Source organism: Amborella trichopoda, chromosome 2, assembly GCF_054954075.1.
Source record: "Amborella trichopoda isolate Santa Cruz 75 chromosome 2, AtrichopodaSantaCruz75HAP2 v2.0, whole genome shotgun sequence".
Lineage (NCBI taxonomy): Eukaryota > Viridiplantae > Streptophyta > Magnoliopsida > Amborellales > Amborellaceae > Amborella > Amborella trichopoda.
In genome coordinates, this window is record NC_142337.1 from 8,081,578 (window position 1) to 8,103,655 (window position 22,078).

General features: G+C 36.3%; 1 protein-coding gene across 8 annotated transcripts; it reads right to left on the reverse strand.

The window, feature by feature from the left end:
- Positions 1 to 2,521: 2,521 nt before the first annotated feature.
- LOC18443233 (GTP-binding family protein) lies at positions 2,522 to 21,297 on the reverse strand. Of its 8 annotated transcripts, none has more exons than XR_016049022.1 (8): positions 20,432 to 21,297; positions 18,641 to 18,730; positions 10,569 to 10,717; positions 7,489 to 7,647; positions 7,273 to 7,339; positions 6,628 to 6,731; positions 6,377 to 6,516; positions 2,522 to 2,805 (listed from the first exon to the last, which is right to left on the reverse strand). XR_016049022.1 is itself a non-coding variant. In XM_088857796.1 (8 exons), exons 1-8 carry the CDS (start codon positions 21,002 to 21,004, stop codon positions 2,640 to 2,642), a joined length of 1,452 nt encoding a protein of 483 aa, XP_088713922.1. In that variant the 5' UTR covers positions 21,005 to 21,297; the 3' UTR covers positions 2,522 to 2,639. The 8 variants fall into 8 exon arrangements, 5 of the variants coding, with proteins under 5 accessions (XP_088713922.1, XP_088713926.1, XP_088713923.1 ...); XM_088857796.1 differs by having other exon boundaries at positions 7,269 to 7,339; XM_088857800.1 differs by having other exon boundaries at positions 7,269 to 7,339; positions 18,636 to 18,730; positions 20,432 to 21,171.
- Positions 21,298 to 22,078: the final 781 nt, after the last annotated feature.

Genomic DNA, 22,078 nt, shown 5'->3' on the forward strand with positions numbered 1-22,078 from the left:
TGAATTATGACAATGGTTGGCCTTTACAAGGAAAGAGGTAGGACCTCCATGGGAGAGAATAATGATCTCTTGCAGAGAGAAGCATGACCTCCAAGAATTAGATATGGTTTTTCCTTGAGTTTAGGATTTGTCCAGCTTTCACTTTTAGAGAGAAGACTCTCAAGGTTCTCTGTTCAGTTAATATAGCAATGAAAAAGAAGAAGATATATCGGCAATATGTTTTTGGTCAGTGCTGCAAGTTAAGAAGGAAAATTGGTCAAAGCTTTGTTGATGCTTAGAAAGTAAGATATATCACTTGTAACCTAAAACTTTAATATTCATTCATAATGGATTTCGACCTTTTTTTTTTAAGGCCAAGCCACCTTGAGGTGAACCTTGCTAATACGTGTTGTTGTTGTGCCCTTTTTGGTTTTGATTTATTTCTAGGAGTTGTTTTCTTGTTGAATTCACTTGTTTCGTATTATTGGTATGTGTATGACTTTGGGTGACATCCCGATATTTTGGGTTCTTTCTAGAAAAATTGTTTCATGCGGGCTGGACCGCATTTTTACATAAGCGGTCCTGTCCAAAAATTGTTAAGGCATCCATCTTAAAGATGGATGCAAGTAGGTGTTCATCTAAAAACAATAGAAACTAACGGTCCAAATGTTTTTTTACTAAAATTATTATTTGTAGTTTTTAAAACTTCTTTATTTTTTCATATTCATGATCTCCATGTTAGAGATTACGCGTCCTTAAAAATTAAGTCTTAAAATCCTTCTCAAAAATAGATTTATTAAGAAGCCCGCATTTCTACATATGCGGGCTTAGACGCATAGAAACCGGGTCCTCCTTTTTTTTTGTGAGGGTTTCTGGAGGAACCTACAAACTAGGAGCTCAAATGGATCATTCCTATGACACTTTTGCATAGAGAATGATCAGATTTGTGTTGAAGATATCTCCTCCTCTAAATTTGCCCACTTTTAACTGATAAAAAAGGGGTCTAACGCCTTGTCCGACCTATGCTAATGAGCTCATTTGTAGACATGAAGACTATGATTTTGCTTACTTGTCTTAACCAAAAAATTTATCTCATGGGAGGGTTTAGACTTTAATGGGAGAAGATATTAAGATGGAGAATTTATTTGTGATGCATTGCCATATGCTTCAGTGGAGATGAATGGTTATTTGATGAGCCAATGCATTGATTGAATTTGTCAGTTAGGATTTTGGTTGCTTTGGCTTTTGCTTTCTTGGCCTATGATCTTCAGAACCAGAAATTATTTCAGGAGATGATTTATACATAAAAACAGAAGATGTTGAGATAGAAAATTTGTTTGTGCTGTTTTGCCCCTATGCTTTAGTGGGAACCAAGGGTGACTTCATAAGCCAATGCATTTATTGAATTTGTGGCTGATAGAGCTCTTTGGGGTGTGAGAAAATCTAGGAGGTTAAAAACCCCATTTGATTGGATGGAGGGAGCTCATATCTTTTGCATGGAAATATCAAGATGTTATACAGTTTCTATTTCCTTTTTTTGCCTTATTTTTTCTATCTTTGGTGTTATACAGTTTATGATGAATGAATTAGTAAAGGGTTTTTTGTGATCTCGCCTATTCAATATGGGTTTGGATCACGTGATGAATGGTAATCCAATCTTCCAAGTCTCTTTCGATCGAAACTAGACTTTTTAAATATTATGTGAAACACTGAAGAAATGGGGATAGATTAATTCCATTCCAGTTTTCTACTATTGATAAAGGGTGTGGTTTGCGTAACGTTGCAACCTTAAACAATCAAATTAAGGTGGACCTCCAAACTTTATTGTGAAATAGCAAATTTTGGTATGAAAAATTACAATCAAATTAAGGTGGGCCTCCAAATTTTTTTGTGAGATGGCAATTTTGGTATCAAAAATTCTTAGGATGGTGTGAGAATCTATTTTTATCTTTAGTTATAAAGCTCTAAACTCCAAAATGGTTCAAATCAAACGCATCTATAAACTCATGAAAACCTTGAAAATAGACGGTCCAAATAATGTATTACAAGATGTGCTATTGTTAGAACTTAAAATCTCTTTTTTTTCTCCATATCTATGTATCTCAGATGTCAAGATGATCAATTAGATGCTTTCTAAGATAAAAAAATACCTTTTCCGAAAGATTTTAGAGGTCCACCTTAATTATACATGTTAAAATGTCAACCTTACACTTTTTCCTTTGATAAATGACAACATGCTCGTTGTTATATAGACGAAAGCGAGAACAGAGTCATAACTCATAACCACTGATATGAGTGATTATCACTAGAATTGTGACTTGTGAGTACATGCAAGAAATGAGTCATAAACCTAACTACCGGGGTCGATGTTTGGCAACAGTACCCAAAAGTTAGCAAAAAAAATTTGAGGTTAAAGAATCCTACTTAAGGTGTTTTAGTGGAGCTGCAATAGTTCATGGTCTGTGCACACAGTATAATCTGGGGCTGCATTGGTGTTCAGCCCAGTCCTGTTTCGAATAGCACTACAACTTATTAAGGTACATTTTCCTCAAATGATGTCATATACATTTGGGACTTATGTTTTTCATACAACCGGGTCAAAAAGTGGACATGCATAAATATTTTGCCGACCAGTTCCCTGTACCACCATCATCATATCATCATCTGAGTATTATCCCAATTATTTGAAGCCTTCTAGTACTCCGTACTACCATGTTTACAATAATAAAATTAAATGCATTCAGTATTCCAATCAAGGAGGCCTTGATCTCAATGTTTGAAGAAAGCACAATGTACACATGACTCTGCTTTGGATACGAATGAGGCCTAAAAAGATTAAAAACATCGTGTTAAAACCAAAGGTAAGGCAGAGACACAGGAACCAGGTCTGACTTCTTTATCCACACTATAGCTAAACGAATGAACTACAAATAAACTCCAAGAACACAATTCAATGTACCATGAAATCGAAGTCTCATTGTTATTGCTTACAAATGACCACTCGAGGCTGTACAGAAGAAATTTTAGCATATTAATAGCCCTTCACATGTACAAGTCAACAACTAACCAAGGCTGCATTATCCAAATTATTTGTCAAGAAAAATTTTCATTTGAAACACACTCCCTTAATTCACATTTCATTGCACTCCCTTTAACACATATTTCAACTGCATAGACCACTCACAAAGATTATTACTTCTGGCTTGACAGCCCCTCCACTACCAGTCCCAAAGTTCGATGAATTTTCATTATTTAGCAAATTTGGATAGCTCCTTAAAACTTACAGTGCCCTCCAAAACCAATTATGCAGACATCAGATATGCTCAATTGAGGTGTTCATGCTCCAAATCAACACATGCATATATGTTTGGAACAAATTTCCCTTCTAATTTACTGCCATCATGAAATATTATGCCAAAATTTCAAGCCACAATGAATACATTCCGGAAGCATTGAGCTTCCAAAAATTCTCAAAAAAAAAAAAAAAACCCAGAATGTGTTACTATTATACAGAACACGACCTCATATACTATACAGAATAAATATCAGAGCCCATAGGAAGGCAAAGCTCCCCAGCTGACCGTTAGGGAGTGTGGTATAACCGTGAACATATCACTCTACTCTAACTCGGAGTATAAGGTGCACATCTCTCTTGAAGATGGACCTCAATTCTTCATTGGCTTCGATTCCAATTCTCCTGCATTATCACACAAAGACAGCACATGCATGGAAAGTTTGAGGGGACAGTTTATAAAAGTAGCTCAACAAAATAAAACGAGAATAAAAAATATATGAAACAAATAAAAATAAAAAAGGGAAATGATTTGGTGGTCCTGCTAGACTAGCAGCAGTATATGGTTTGTCGCCCAAAACACAGTTCGGGAGATCTTTTTTTAGCCCAAAATTTTCACACCAACTTTACTCATCCCTATGATCAATTTAAAAACAATGATTCACAGCTCAAACAAAAATGTCCCAAATTAAAATCCCCCTCAAACATTTAACTCAGAATCATCTATTTAGAGTGTATCATGTTGAGGATTTTAGGGGCTAAAAATCTTTTTCTTTTCCTTTTTTTGAAATTGCTCACAAGGTGAATCAAGGATGATTGGAGAAAGGGTGTATAAGCGCACTCCTACTGGAGAGGATTTTACACTTACTCCTTGGGCAAAGACATACTTAAAAGGATTTTTTTTTATGAAATTTCAAGATCCATTTTAGAATCAACAGACAAGTATTTCTTAAAAGTTAAAAAAAAAAAAAAAAGGATTTTAAGTATCAACACTTTCATCTGAGCACCAAAAATTGGATGTCTTTGTTCAATCCTAAGATGCAATTTTATTCAGAATATATAAAGAGCATATCAAAATTTTCTTTTTCTAGGTTAAGTAGGTTATGTACACCACAATTTGGGGCCGAAGGGAGTAAATGTACATTTTGCTACTTTAGGAGCATATAACTTTTCGCTCTGCAAATTCCAGATAAAAAAGATCCCTTCAGCTGTGTGTTTAGTGCGGAAGAACATCTGCTTGGGTGGTCGCTATCAGCGACAGAAAAAACAAAGTCATCATGCACACTTCTGCAATCAATAATTAAAGTGACAACATTGTAAAGCAAGGTTTAAAAAATGGTCCGCCCGATGCCTAGGTGCCCAAGACGCCTCTGGCCATACGCTTAGATCTAAACACCCCATTCTAGGCATATGTACCTGGGTGGGCACCTAGGCAGGTGTCCAGGGATGTGTGGGCCTTTTTTCAATTTTTTAAAGATGCCCAAATGGGAAAAAAGGGTAATTTTGACCCCAAAAACATTTAAACAGGTTATGGGGGGTATTTTCATCCCCCTAAAGTTAAAAGAATATTTTCATAAGCCCTCAATCTCTTAATAGACATGTAGATGTTAGATATTTCGCCTTTTTGGATTATTTGTTGTTTGGTTTTATACTTTTTTAAGTTTGTTGAAGACTTTGAGAGTTGGAGTCTTGGAGTCCATGTTATTATGGAATATGGAGAGTTTGAGACTATTACTAATACAGAGTATATTAAACATTTAAATTTTGTATGGTTTGAATTTTGAAACTTTAAACAAGTTTATTCTCTAACATGCGATATGTCATATGTTTGTATACAGTATGTTACAATATTTTCAAATGCAATAAATTACAACATTGACACAGCATATATGTGTGTTTGGACAACACATATATGTATATATCTAAAGAATTTGTACTACAGGACGCCTGAGGTTCTGGATGCCTGCCTGGGCATTGGGCGACAGGCCGGCCGCCTAGCCTTTTTTTAAACCCTGTTGTAAAGTAATAAAATATTGTGATTGACAAAATAGAAAACTCCATTCTGATGAAAAAGTTCTTCAACGTAATTTTATACTCTGTTAACTGTGAAATGTGGAGGCAGACTGCACGAGTTTCAAGTGAGATAAAGACTTCCCAGCTTTCCAATTGATCAGAACAACTTCAAAACAGTTTGTTACAGATATGCAGAGTACCATCGATACCAAATCAAAATTATTCATGGCAAAAGCTCATGGCTGATATTTAATAGAAAGTTAAGGGGTGGCAATGCTAAATAGGTAAGTCATTAATTCTTTTTTTGACAAAAAAAAAAAGAAGAAATTCTCAACTGCAACCAAAAAAAAAACCATACGGGAATTCAAGCAGAGGCAAAAATGATACAGCTGTCAACTTAATCTACTATAAAACCCGTCAAACTTTCCTACATTTCACATGCATGATACACAATGAAAAATGCTTTCTTTTATGACAAGTGACATTTATTAGGAGTAAGAGAAAATATACATCAGTTGCATTCAGGTTATAACAACTCCAAATCACATGCAAGCTGCTGAGGTCCTTTAAACTAACCCATCTGCATGCAATATGAAAATGGGAAGCATATGAAAATCCACTGGACAATGGACAGTAATAACCTATCATCTGTGATTCATGTATACTTCAATCGATAGCATAGGAAGATGCGATTGTTTGTTGATATATTGAAGTCCACAGTTAGATTCAGCATAGTTAACTAGCGTAAATCAATCAATTCATATATGAAAAAGGTAACAAATATAAATATCGTCTGTGATTCATGTATACTTCAATCGATAGCATAGGAAGATGCGATTGTTTGTTGATATATTGAAGTCCACAGTTAGATTCAGCATAGTTAACTAGCGTAAACCGATCAATTTATATATGAAAAAGGTAACAAATATAAATATCGTCTGTGATTCATGTATACTTCAATCGATAGCATAGGAAAATGCGATTGTTTGTTGATATATTGAAGTCCACAGTTAGATTCGGCATAGTTAACTAGCGTAAATCAATCAATTTATATATGAAAAAGGCAACAAATATAAATAAATAAAATCATACCCAATTTTGGAGCCATTCTTTCCGACAATAATTTTCCGGTGGCCTTGCTTTTGTGCGATGAAATGCTGTTCGACTCGTAGCGAACCATCTCTCAAATCCTTCCAATCAACTAAGCGATGGTCTAAAGCATATGGTATTTCCTAAAGCATAAAAGATATCACACCACGAGTCACACTCATATGCACGAGGACAGAATCAAACTTACATATTTTTCCTATCACTTACAACTAATAATTAGAGTTAAATAATACCTGATGAATATGATCTAACATCTTCTCACGGACAACTTCTAATGATACACTTTTCAGAAAGTCTTCACTCAAGCGCGTAGGATCTTCATCCCATGGTCTTTTAACTGCCTAAATATAAAAAATTCAGAGGAGCACCACTAGTCATTGCTACCATAGATGAGATCAGAATTTGTTAGGTGATAAACATTGGAGATATGAATGTGGAGTATACCAGGTTGTAATTCATCAGACAAAAAAGTTTAGAAACCAATGCCACGTTTTGTTATTGTAGACATGGTTCATGGAAGAATTGAATAAGCAAATTTAAATGTTAGCCTATTCAGAATATAAGTAACAAATTGTGCAAACTATTAGTGGTAGTGTATTGCGCATTAGAAAGCACAGTAGCAATGATAAGAGAAAAAGACAGTTCTTATGTTTAAAACAACTCTTACCACCATTTACCCCAAAAGCAAAAAAGTCAAAAAAAAAGAAAAAAAGAAAAGAAAAAAAAAGAAGAATACTCCAAAACCCAAAAAGCATAAAAATGGGTCCCTGAAGCTACATTAGATTTATTAGTAGAACATAGGAAAGGTTATTATATAAAGGGTAATATATATGAATTAAACTTGGCGTAATAACGTAAGATTTAGAAAGGAAACATGCCTGCTCCGTCAGGTAATCTACAAGGTCTTTCACTCCTGAACCTTGCAGCCCCGATATCATAAAGAACCTACAGAACTCAAACACAAAAATAATTTTTTAAAAAAAAAGGGCAAAAATTACAGTGAGTGCTTCAACATAAATAGAAGTAAATCGGTAATTAAAATAAACAGCAACTATCAGGATATAGAAGGACATCACACAAACAATATTACTGACCTCTCATAACCAGGAAGCTCACCGAATTCCTTAGCAACCTTCAATAAATCTTTCTTCACTTCAACCAGATCAACTTTATTCATGCATAACACACGCTTTTGTTTGGGATGGACTTCTTCACCCAAATGTTTAATCAACCTTGTGACCCTCTTGTCTGGTCTGAATTAAGTTCAGACACATTAGACATAAGAAATTATTCAGAGGCAAACAACTTATGCATTGCACTAGTTAGCAAACAGGTCGATATTTGGGAAAGGATATTTAAGGGCACAAAAATTGATGGATATTCAGACTGTGGCTTTGGATAAGGTGTTAACAGTGTTACAAGTACATCCGAAGCACGAACCCTACTGCTGAACTACCAATAAAGGAAAAAAAAACTGATGGAGATCCTCTTGTTGGTACCATTCAAACATAATTGTTGAACAAAGAGAAATATTACAGCAAAAATGTTAAATTAAATGGAATACTGGGACTACAGAAATGTCAAAAGAAAACTAAATAGGAATAATGTAGACACAACAGCCTTCCATTCTTACTGCTAAAGAAATTAGATCTTGTCCTGTTTCTTGATCATTAAGTTTCACCAAAGAATAATTGGCTGGTGGTATAAGCTCTACTACTAAATTCAGAGCCCTGTTTTCCTTCATAAATAACTAAAATTACACACATGAATTATGGATACTAAAAGTGGTAAGCAGATAGCACCATACAATGTGTCACATTCATAAATAACTAAAATTACACGCATGAATTATGGACACCAACAGTGATAAGCAGATAGCGCCATACAATGTGTGACATTGTTGATCATCCTCTACAAGAATACAACCAATGTGTTTAACAAGCCTATTCTCAAGTAAGGGCCAGGCATGGTTTAGGGATACCTAGCAGTGTTCAAAAACACGGACCGCCCAACGCCTAGGCGATCCAGAAGGCTTGGGCGCATCGCCCAAGCCTAGGTGGCCAAACTGGGCGGTGGTCCCTGGGCGGCCGCCTAGGAGGCCGCCCAGCGCCTAGCCCTGGCCGGCTGTCTAGGACCTGCACCCCGCCCAGAGGCGGAATTATTATTATTATTATTTTTATTTATTTTTTTTTTTTAAAAGATATAAAAGGTTAGAAGGAGAATTATTTTTTTATTTTTTATTTTTTTTTTTATTTTTTTATTTTTTTTTAAAAGATATAAAAGGTTAGAAGGAGGGATTTTAGGTTCATTTGAAACCTGAAGCCACAATATTTTTAGAGATAAAGAAACCTCCAGAAAACTACATTTCATTGGATTGAAGTGTTTCTCAAAGTTTGGAATTCGAACAATCAAAGTAAGTGCAAAACTTTATTTTTTAGATTGCTTGTTTTATTTTGAGATGTATTCTTCAAGAGTTAGTCGGAGTAGAGATCTGGGTTGGAAATATGGATACAACTCGAATCCAAATGACAAAAAATGCGTTCGATGCAATTTTTGTGAAAAAGATACAAAAGGCGGCATAAACCGGTTTAAAAAAACATCTTGCCGGTATCAAGGGGGATGTTGCCCCTTGTAAAAATATTCCTGAAGCTATCAGAGAGGAGATTAAGCAATATATAAGTTATGTAAAACAAAAACAAGAACAAAATCCTTGTCGTAGATCTATTTCTGCTACTTTTAGAAGAAGTGATCCGTGTTGGAAGTATGGGTACAACCCAAAACCAAATGATAAAAAATGTATAAGGTGTAATTTTTGTGAAAAAGATACCAATGGGGGTATTAGCCGATTCAAAAAACACATTGCTGGTGCTAGCGGGTACATTGCTGGTGTTAGAAGTAATGTTGCTTCTTGTACAAAGGTTCCTGAAGCAGTTCGGGATGAGAATAAACATCTTCTGAATTTAGAAGAGTCAGAAAAAGATGAAAATAAGCCTTGTTCTATGGAAGCATCTTCTCCAGGTTCTCGTCGGGGTGGTGACTCGGGTTGGAAGTATGGTTATAACCTGAATCCAAGCGATAAAAATCCTATTTAAATGTAATTATTGTGAAAAGGATACTAATGAGGGCATTTACCGGTTTAAAAAACACCTTGCCGATTAAGGGGGATGTTGCCCCGTGTAAAAATGTTCTTGAGGCTACCAGGGAGGAAATTATACAATATTTGAGTTTAGAAAAATACAAAGAAAATGGTAGAGCAACCAAGACTCTTAGGGCCTCATTTGCATAGACTGCACATACTAGTAAGAGGAAGGTAGAAGAAGAGGCAGATTCAGAAGAAACAGAGGAGGACGAGCGTTATATTGAAGAGGGAGATGACTCTGATGATGATGGCCTCGACTCTGATGCATATGATGAGGCTTGCCCTATTGATATTTCTTCTGATGATGCTGATGGTGACTGAAGACTCTTGCCTCTTGGTGCTGAGTGTTGAGTGTTGACTTCTGTGTTGAGTCATGAGTGTTGACTTTTGTTAGACTGTATATTTTCTAAATTTCCGTACATTTCTGTTGTGTTGAGTGTTGACTTTTATATCCTACACTTGTATGATTTTACAGTATATTGTTTTAACAATATAGATTATCAAAATTCTCTTCTCGACGTCTATCTCTTTTTTTTTTCAACTTGGAATATGGTATATTGGTATGTCTTTTTCAACTGGGCTCCCGCCTAGCGCTTTTTGATGATACACTGATACCTAGTGAAGTATGTTTTGTATACCCTGTGCAATCACAAGCTAAGCGGGGTTAGATCGGGGTGTCCATTAGGCAAGGTGCATAGGGAGAACATGGTTAGCTAAGTATGTATGCACTTAAAGAAAGCAAGTTATTTATTTTGAGTTAGTGAGGGTGAAATAGGTGCTTAAGATTTACCACGAAGACGCTAGGCCAATGGGATTTTAACACCATAGCGGTGTTTTGATTAATGTAAGGTACAAAAGAGAACGATCCATATGAAGAATTTCAAAAGGACAGAGTAGGTAAAAAATACACATTTTAAACTTTCTTAAAATAAACAAGGCACAGCAAGGAAGAAAGAACAAGTATAAACCAATATAAAAGGGATATAAAACAGAGCAAAAATTTGAGTCCAAAGGTATCGTTGTGTACGAACTTACATTTCAAGATGCCTATGAACATCAAACAGAACTATCAGAAGATCATAGAGGTCAACTGAACTCCATGCACTTTCCACTCTAACCCTCACATCAGTTCTGTAGGGATATCCATCACGTTTGAGCATAAGTCCTGGGGTGTCATATAAACACTGTATGCAGCCAATCAGAACCACATCAAAAGTTAATGAAAATAGAAAGATTTCCATTACCTAATGCAACAAAAGTATCAGACAATGGTTACTTCACACAGTACATTTTCCTATAATTAATCACAATTAATGGACAAGGGCAAAAAATACAAAGGGAGGACACCATAAACTAGTGTATGAAACATTATGGAATATCGAGTACAAAAAGAAGTCAAGCATACTGCTTTGAACATTAAATACTGTGACCTAGTTGACAATAATTTTTGCAAATTTTAAGCCTTAAGATGGACTATGATGGCAAGGTATAAAAACATATGGAAAACTTGCAGAAAGACTAAATGCCCCATACCTAGGAATTAAAGGTTTAATAAATTTGAGTTAAGGATAGGCATAAATTATCCCTAACTCGTCATTGAAAATTATAACCACAATCACTAACTCGTCATTGAAAATTATAACCCATGTAAGCCTCCTATTCAAAAAATCGACTTTCAAATGACAGTTTCAGGAAGCAACAGTTGACGAAAAATATAAACAGTGAGAGCGGTACAAAAATATTTTCAGAACTTCAAAAGAACAAAAGAACATAGAAGCAGCGGCAACACAAAGTTTTAACGATGAAGATGGTGTTCGAGTAACCCAATTCCTAATATAGAAGGACAACACCAATTCAAGCCACGATGCAAACACATGTAGGGTTCATCAATTGGAGAAAAAAGCACATTTAGTATCAGAAAAATAGAAGAAAAGTGGGAACTAACAACATCACTGGATTTCATTTCACTATCTAGCAATTATGCAACTCAATGTCACCATTTCAAAAATAAATAAAAAATTATGAAACTCAATCATCATCATGATCATCATCAAGCTTTTTCCCAACTATTTGAGGTTGGCAACACGAAACCTGGTCCGTCATTTTGCTCTATCAAAGACCATACCCTCAGTGAGCCCATAAGTCACTCTATAAGTTTTCACTATTTCCAACAATGTCCTTTTGGGCATACCCCTTACCCTTTTTAAGCCTTCCACTTGAACTAACTCGCACCTCCTAACAAGTGTCGTACTGGGTCTGCGCTGCACATGACCAACCCACCTAAGTCTAATTTCTCTCATATTATCACCTATTGGAGCCCCACCTAAGTTCTCCCGAATGTATTCATTTTGAATTTTATCCCTTCTTGTCTTGCCACTCATCCATATTAACATCTTTATCTTAGCTACACTCATCCTATGGGTATATTGTTTCTTGACCACCCAACATTCTACCCCATAAAGCAAAGTTGGTCTCACAATTGTCCTATAGAACTTCCCCTATAACTTCATTGATATGCGGCGATCACATAAAACTCTGGTTGCACATCTCTACTTTGCCCGCCCAGCCCTAATTCTATGTCTGATAGCTTTCTCAATCTCTCAATTTTCCAAGATTATCAACCCAGGATATCGAAAGTGCACTCTTTTTGGTACTTCTTCACCATCAATCTTAACTACTTCCTCGTTTCGACTCCTATTATTACTAAACTTGCATTTCATATACTCTGTCTTAGTCCGGCTAACTTTAGATTTTAGAACATCTCTCCAAAGTTCTAACTTTGTGTTGACATCGCTTCAAGTCTCATCAATCAAAACCGTCACTTGCAAAAAACATACACTACAGTACCTCATCTTGTAGGTGCCTAGTTAAGTCATCCATAAATAAAACAAAGGCATGGGCCTACTTAAGTCATCCATAAATAAAACAGAGGTATGGGCTCTCTCTCTCTCTCTCTCTCTCTCTCTCTCTCATTTTGGTCTCTCAAAGCTCTAGTATGTTCACTATAATCAAATCCTTCTCCCTTCAATCCTTTTATAGGTCCCATAAGCAAAACCTAGTTATGCATGAAATCCTGGCTATATAAATTCTAGCATATGCAAAACCACGTTTTAGTAACAATGTCGTTTCAGTAGCTTATAGATGAACCCAATATATAACAACTTGCTCTGTTTGGGTCATCTAAATGTAAAACCGGTTTTGAGCAGGTTTTTGTTAAACCATGTTAACCATTCATTTTAAAGATTGTTGACAATATATTGGTGTCTTTCCATTTAAAACGATTTCTTAGATATTAGCCATCTATAATATGAGAATCAAATTGGATGGCCCATACCTTATTTTGTAGACCGTTTCTCTCGCTCTCTCTCTCTCTCACACACACACACACAATGGATTTCATACATATAGCTTTTCCTAACAAAATCTTATGTACAAATCATACCCTTTACATCATCTCATCATTATGGTCACGTTGTCCCCCCCCCCACCTCTCTCTCTCTCTCTCTCTCTCTCTCTCTCTCTACATGCACACACACATATCACTCTTTCATATTATTTCCAAACAATAGAAAAGGAAACAACAAGCAAATAAACTCCATAAATCTAGATATTAGACTCGTACCAAGGGAAGTCAAAACCACCCCAAGACATATCTAAGATCTTTCGACCATATCAGTGAGCAACGAATGCCTTGCTAAAGGATCTAACACATATCATCACGAAATAATTTTATCAAGAAGAAGACAATACATACCTGCCTAGGCTAAGGATAAAGCACCGCTAGAAGAAGGCTGAGCTTGGTGCCTAAAATGGATCAATGACTCAGAGACTTCTAATTTCTCATCGAACATGAGGCCATAGAGGTGATGATCCTAAGCTCTTCTCTATATAAAACACCGCAAAAATGGTGTCGAAAATAACACTCACAAATAGGTGCACGGTTTTAAGGTGGTAGCAAAGGGTTCTAGAGATGATGGTGGATGGTGATGAGTTACAGAGAATGGGGAAGAATTGGGTAGAGAGAGGAGAATATAGAAAGAGGACAAAAGGTTTAATAGACGATTGCAGTCCTAAGAAAAAACGAGTTTTTGCCAAAGCTAGGATATGCTTGTTCTAGGTTCTTTTTTTTTGGAATGAGCATGTGTAGGTTTTAAGGGCTTTTTGGGATATACACAACTTGGGCTCCATTCTTACATCCAAACACCCAAAGCCGACTTGTATCCTGGTTATGCAAAACTAGTATTTGGGTATGTTAGATCCCAAAAGACCTATTATCGTTTGTAGAGAGATAGATGGTGGTATTTGCAATTGCCAAAAGTTGGTCGAGATGGACAAACGTCCCTATTCTGCGGGCCTTATGCCCCTATTTCGCATTTGATGTTGAACATCCACTACATTTTGATTTTGAATTTATTTATTACAGTTTGTGTCATGTCACCTTAAGGAAAAAAAGTCAATGTTGATCTTATATTAAGTGTTTCAATTAGCAAACATGTGTTTGTTTTTTTCTTCCATTGCTATTAAGATGTTAAACTGTTTAGAATTTGTAAATATACAACATCTTTTTCAATAAAGGCAATTTGGCTACAAAAACTCCTCAAACATGCCCGAGTAGACTACATACAATGCGTTCATTGCCATCATGCACTTGGTATAAAAACCCTCAGACATGCATGAATACATACAAGGCTTTAGTTGCCATTATGCACTTGGATACAAAAGCCCTTCAAACCAATCACGTCCTCGCCACAGCGAAGCAATTAGCTATTTGAAGTATATACTAACCCACTTAAACAGCTAGCCTTGTTTTGGATGACAACATGACATTAGGGGTCTGATCTATGTTGACCTAGAGACCCCTCATGTGGGCAGACAATATCACAGATATGGACCACACCTGCTGGCTGGGAATCTAAGATAAGAACAGTAGATAATCAAACATCCTCCATCCTTAAGGCTTTGTGTGCATTTTTGCGAGCCTTTGTCATTTGGCTGGGTGATGAATTGGCCTTTTTTGAAATGGGACCTCAGAATCTCACCTTAATCATTAAATCTGAATCCAATTGACATACTTAGTATCCCAATTGAAGCCACCATTGGCATAAGAGTTATTAGCCTTAAAGACGATGTCAATGTTCGGCTATGAAGCTATATTCAAAGGAACCTCCATAACTTCTATTAAAATTGTAGAAAGCCTTGTAACAGCCAAGGGCTTGGCACGGACTGCAGTTAAGTGGCTCCTTCCCATCACGAAAATTTCAGTATTACAGGCATTAAAGAACATGGCAGGGACAGACCTACAGGTGGCTGGAATTGGAGCACTAGCCTTCTCCATCAGTTAATGGCCATAAGCATACTCAATAGGGATTTGTCAGAACCCTAATAGGTTGTTTGGGACCTGTCATATCCAAATATTGGTTTTACATAACCAGGATACCATCAGCTTGGGGTGTAGGATATAGGAATGGAGCCCAAATTCAGGTTATGCACATCCCAAAAAGCTTTAAAACCAAGATACATTCATTCCAAAAAAACAGTTGGAATGAGCATATCCCAAAAAGCTTGATTTTCCCTCGAGATTGCAGCCATTCATTAAACCCTATCTCCTCTTTCTACATTCTTCTCTCTGTACCCAATTCTTCACAATTCTTTGTTACTTCAATCTCTACCACCCTCTACCATCCTCTCTATAAGGTTCATGAGAAGCTCTACCACCACCTTAAAAATGTGCCTATCCATAAGCATTATTTCCCACACCATTTTTGTAGTGCTTTATGCAGAGAATAACTTCGACCAACACCTGTATGGCCCTAATGTTCTCCGAAAAAGCTCTATGAATCGTTTTTTATCCATCCTAGGCCTCAAACCCTGTCTTCTTCCAATGACACTTCATCCTAAGCCTAAGTAGGTATCCATTATCTTCCTAATGAAGGTATTTCATAATGCATGGCATCATTTAAACTGAACCAAGATGTTATGTGTTTGATCCTTATTTGTGGATTATTATGACGTTTCTCAAGATATTTTGTGAATTTCCCCTTCATTTTTTCGGATCCTTATCTTTCCATTAAATGACATAGATACAGGTCTCAGTGGAGTACGAGTTATCATATCATGGGATCAATTCCCCTCAGCATCTTAACAAGTCCCCCCTCCTCCATTGCCTCAGATCTAGCGTTTCAGTGAAGCTTTATTTAAGTAGAAAAAAAAGGTAACATTATAATCCCCTTTTTGCTTAGAAATGGTTTTATAAGTGCTGGCATATTTTTTTATCGAAGTGAATGTTTCATGTCAACATGAAACAATTTTTGTCACTTAAATATTGTTGCATCTTGCTAAACAAGGTTGAATCTTAATATTATCCATGTTAAGGACCTGGTAAATCTTAGAAATCTCTCTAAGAAGGTTTCACAACAAACTGCCAAAACCTAGTCTTACATTTAGATGACCCAAACAGGTGATTTATTTATATACTGGGTTCATCCTAAAGCTACCCAAACAACATTGTTCCTAAAACCTGGTTTTGCTTATAATAGAATCTGCATGCCTAGGATTTGATGCATTACCAAGTTTTGCATGTACCATGTCCCAAGCAACCTATAATAGAGTCGTCGAATTTGTGGCGGGTTTGAGATTTTGTTACGCCTCTCTATCTTTCATCCTTTCTTTTTTTCATTCTCTCTTTATCCACATTTCTCTATCAATGGAGAAATTAAAGTATCCAACCTAAGAGAAACAAAACCTCTCTCTCTCTCTCTCTCTCTCTCTCTCTCTCTCTCTCCTCATATTTTATAGAGGAAAGTTTCAGTTGGTTTTAGTTTCACACCCACATGCCTCTCTTGTGGGCTCTCCTTCCTACGTTAGTCAAAATGTCGTGAAAGGAAGATAGAGAGAAATATTATGAGGTTTGTCCCACTTCCTCCGTTGATATTATATATATATATATAACTTTTTTTTTTTTTTTTTTTTCTTTTTAGAGAGAGAATGGAATGGAGGGTGTCTCTCTTTCTTGCATGTGACAGTGTAGAGAGAGATAGGGTCAGATTGTTCCCCCATTTTTAGGATATCAAAGGAAGAGAGAGTACAGAATGATGGGCACACCTGATTCTTAGGAAGATAAGAAAGAACGTGGGCTGTAGAGAGAGAGAGATTTGAAAGTGGAGCGGTGGTTTGCCCCTTCTTACGGAACATGGGGCATGTACCCCTCTTTCTCATCTTTCCTTCAATTTTCTTTTTCTTTTTTTTTCTTTTTTAATTGGAACTTTTTATCTCTTCCCTTTTTTGACAAAATCCATGAGAAAAATGATGCAAACATGTATACACTAATGGCCAAGGACTCCATATCAGCTTCAGACAGTAAATAATTCACAAGTGAGAAAATTCTCTTTAAGTCTATGGAAAGAGACCTGATCAATTCTTGTCACAATTGAATCAGAAATATCACTTGTCCAAGTAGAACATAAACTTCTATAGGTAAATCAACAAGTGCAATATCCATGATATAAAGTGACAATTTTTTATTCATAATTTGCATCCTAACATCCCAATTTTCCTCATAGGTAAATCTAGTTGCGTACAATCCCACTAAAAACACCACAAAACACACCACATGCTCCTTATGAAATTCAGCTCCTCTTGAAGTTCTTCTCTATCATTGGCCCACAACACCCTAAAACACCTATAAACGCCGTCAATGCCCCCCCCCCCCCCCCCCCATCCCCACATTTAACCAATTAAGAGTAACTCACATCAAAACCAGTTTCTCAACTAGAACATTGTTGAATGTGACCTTGTTTTGCACCCCTTTTTAACACCCTAAAAAAATCCCATTGTTGAATGTGCGAGTCCGGCAAATGCTTGTCTTTCTTCAAATATGGAATCAACTGGAACATTGTTGATGTGTGAGACAGGCATATGCTTCATCTTTAACTAGAACATTGTTGAATGTGTGAACCAGGCATATACTTGCACATATTTGCACATGTTGCACATGATAGAACTTCACACAATTGTAACGTATATTTAAGTTACAACAGTAGCGTATATTTAAGTCATTTTTCCCCATGTAGCTTATATTTAAGTAGGAGTTAATTACTCATCAAAGAGGATTATTTAATTTATTGTTCTCAGACAACTGCCATGTATTCGTCTTGATGCCCTAGTGTGACCTACACAAAAAAGAACTGGTGTTTGCATTACGCCAGCAAATTCCGCATAGACATACGCGGTCACATCATTCACATGGAACTGAAGATACAATGTAGCAACAGTGTATTTGAAACTACCATGTGGTGCCAGCTGGTGAGCACACCCAGACATTTTACCTGAAGAAGGTGGATGATGATTTTAAAACCTTTTTTTATCATAAAAATGGTGAAAACTTACTATTACATTTGTAAAAAAATAAGAAAAAAAAAATGATAAAAAAATTTACACATGCTCAGTACTTTTTTGAAAGATCAAACCCTCCATTAACGATCAAGTAGACATACACACACTGCACACTAATACTAATCTCGTGCTTGAATAAATGATTATTAGGTGTTGGGAGTTTTTTATTCAGTATTTTTAGTGTAAGCAGTTTTCACTCCATGGTATCGAACTTTCTTCATAATTTCCAACTTTTTTCAAGGTTTGCCACAAAATGCATTCTCAGCTACAACCACTCATAACTATGACTGATAGGCAATCATATAATTTTGTTGGCAAAGAAGAACCATTGCATTAAATCAGGAATTCCACAAGTCACAACAATCACAACATACATGTTACAAATCTAAAAAGACACTTCAGGGGCACAGTTTATATATAGACACATACGCATGCATGCACATACACACAGACACACGCACGCGCACACACACGCACTCACACACAGAGACACACACGCATGCACGCACACACCCAGAGACACACACACATGCACACACGCACGCGCACACACACGTATATTATATATATATAAATATATAATAATATGTCTATTATTATATATTATATATGGTGCAACTTTTGGATTCTTATGGCCATCACACAATAAATAATGAGAGAAACATCCAACATAGTGTTCGCATGCGCGTGAGAGAGAGACAGAGAGAGAACCTTACAATCTGAGTATTGCCTTTGGTCATCACTCCTAGAACTTCATGGCATGTTGTATTTGTCTTTCTTGAAACAGCAGCCACTTTAGTTCCAACCTAAAAAAGTGTAAAGGAACGAAATTCAAGGAGTCAATACTTGCCAAACATGCAAGTTGTAAGTTCTTATTCACACTAGAACACAAAAATACAACACATTGAAACTTACGCTCACAATGTAGCTTAAATTCAAACCTCAAAGGGCAACTCTTAATTCCATTGTTTATCCCACTAACTGCTAAATGAAAATTTAAGGGAAAAAGGTCAACTGTCATGACAATAGAGGCAAAATGGAAAATATTTCACAGCCAACAGACAAACAACTGCGCATTCATATATATAAATCCTCTTGATATGATCACAAAACCAATCATATAAAATGAATCCCCCAAGAATATTCTAGGATTTCCTTCAAGTAAATCCATGAAATATGCAACAAACCAAAATGAACATAAAAATTCAATGAATACAACTTTTATTGTCACAGGGATTCTAAGATATACAGTATCTTCCCCCAGTCTATTTCTGATATTGTCATTTTATTAAAGTTACTTTTCTTGGCATTGCCCATGTTGATCCTATTGAGCTGAGCGTACTACATCCACTCCAATGCCTCTGGTAAAAGCCAGGAATATTTTATGCCTCCTCCATACAAAGATGTGAATGCCGTGTGGAATACTAAATTGCCATCTGAGAGAAGAGCATCTGTGGCTGTTGAGTGAGCACTCGAAAGAGATGACGATTGTACAAAAACAATTAGAGTGGGTTTGAAAAGGCTTGCTACTGGTGAACAGGAGGAAAAGGCAAGCCACTAGAATTGGTTTCCTACAGAATGAAGTCCAAGGATCCATGGACAGGCCAAAGTCGCCCCGCTGCACTAGAATGGCATCTCTTTGATAAGCCAATCTGACTTCTAAGTATTCATAATGCACTAGATGGACACGTCTTCCACCCTTCATGTTAACAAAAGCTGGGGATAAGTGTTTAGGTATTACAATGATGAGTACCCACCATCTGGAGGTAGGTTGTAATAGAAGCATATATGAGAGTAATACCAACTGCAGGCCTTTTTGATGTAAACGTCTTTGTTTGTCCGTACCCATGGATTCACTTACATATATTTTATTTTATGGAAAATTTAGAGTCCCTTTAAAGAAAGAGAAAAACCTGAGAAGTAGTTTTTTTTTCCCCTTTTTTGAAAATTGACCAATGAAACCGTCTACAGCCAGTCCATTGAGTTCCTAATAGATTAGTCACAAGAAAACATCTGACTAAGTAGAACATGAATAAACGTAGCTGAATTTAGAAAGGGAAAAATACAAGGCATAGTTCCGAACTTGTGAGCACTCTTTTCATTTAGTGTAAAAAAAACCCACCTATTATAAGTACAAATTGCTTGGAATGAACAAGATATCGCATATTATATTGAAATTGCGCACTATAATTTGATTGTTTAGAGCCTCGGCTCTATAAAAACTTTTCCCTTGTTCATTTCTACTTTAGAATTGGTCTCCATGATTGAAATGAAATGACACTTATTTATTTTTTGTAACTTACATAAATTAGGCCTTTAAGTCTTTTGTATTCAATATTTATCAAAAAAGTCTTTTGTATTTAAATGAAATGTGTTCAGAAGTTCAGAAGCAAGACAAACAAGGTAGAAATTACAAAGATAAACAAAAGCAGAGGATTGAAATTCAACTGAGAAAGTACCCAATATCACACAATTTCATCAAAGGAATGAACAGAAGAATAACTAACCAAGAAATTGGTGAGTGCTGACTTTCCAGAATTAGGAGCGCCAATGATACCCACACTTAGCGATCGCTGGTCCTCCAACTTCACAACCCCATATCCCATTTCCTCTTCCTCTTCATCATCGGGCCTCGCCAATGCCGCTTGCAAAAGAGCCTTAGCAAGACTCGAAGCCCTTATATCCTCCTCCGTTTCTCTCTCTTCTTCCTCTTCTACAACCCCCACTTCTCTTTCTTCTCCTTCAACTTCTGATTCTTCTCTCTCTTCTTCCACATCAACTTGTGCTGCCTCCAAGTGTAAGGCGTCTTTCTTTCTCTTCTGAGAACGTTGAGCCCCAAAAATGGCTTTGTCGACCCTTTCACGATAAGCCTGGTTCCATCTAGGTTGAGAAGAGGTGGTGCTTGCAATGTTGTGGAGGTCCTTGTAATCTTCACTGTCGAAGGTATCATTGGTGGTGGCCATGGAGGCGGAATTGTGTTCGGGCTGAGCTCCATAGCTTCGCAAAAGAAGAGGAAGAGGGGGTGGAGATGGAAGAGAGAGGCGACGAAGTAAGCGAAAGATTGCTCTTCTTGATAGCATTTTAGGGCATAAAAAATGCGGCGGAGACGGGGGTTGGCAATGGTTTCACAGTAGGAGGGGCGGATAAACAGCTTAGGGCAACTTTCTCGCACTAGGAATCAGTACAGTAGTAGTTAATGGAGAGCGTGGGTTTAGAGAGAGAGACATAAACCCTCTCAAGAGCGATTAAACCCCCTCCGGGGCACCCCACTTGTTAAAAGATTTAAATTTGCAGGTTTAGTAGGAGCACTAATGATCATAGATGATTATTTCTTAAGGAAAAAAAGTTTATATAAGGTCTCAACGCACCTCAAAAATCTACCAGAAACTATCATTTTAATGCTGAAAAGCCTCTAATTGATGATCTTCACATGCATGAATATGAAAAAAAAAATTTCAGAATTCTAAGCGAGAAATACATTATCTTGACCGTTTATTTTCAAAAAATTTATATGTTTATAGATATGTTTAATTTTAATCATTTTTAGAGTTTAAAATTCATAATTAGTTATGAAAATAGATTTTTAAATAATCTTTATAATTTTTTACAACAAAATTACATGTTTTAATAAAATTTGGAGGTGCGCCTTGGATTGTTTAAGGTTGCAACCTTATAGAAACTACACCCTTTTCTTAATGATGTTTTAATACTTAGATCTTACCCTGGCGGTTTGTTCAATACTCTATTTTTTCCAAGTTCATTGCAATTTGGAATTATGTTTTATTGAATTTAGTCCATGTTTTGAAGGGTTACATCCCAAAATTTAAGGTTCTAAAATTATTCCTAAATTATAGTTTACTCGAGGAAGTTAGTAGGCTGCCTTGGGAGTATGAACACACCTATCTAAACAAGTGAAATATTCCCCTTTGGGTAATTATAATCTCCATTAGAAAATGGAAAACTATCGAAGTCCGAAGTTGGGATGTCCAGAAAAAACATTAATAAATGGAGAAAGCGAGTATGTATAAAGATAATATCCGTAATTTATTGAGGAATTTTCTAATAAAAGTAGATAAAAAGGTTTTTACATACTCGTCTCTCTAAATTATAACATATCTTTGTCCTTTTAGATGTAATTTTTATAAGGCCTAGGC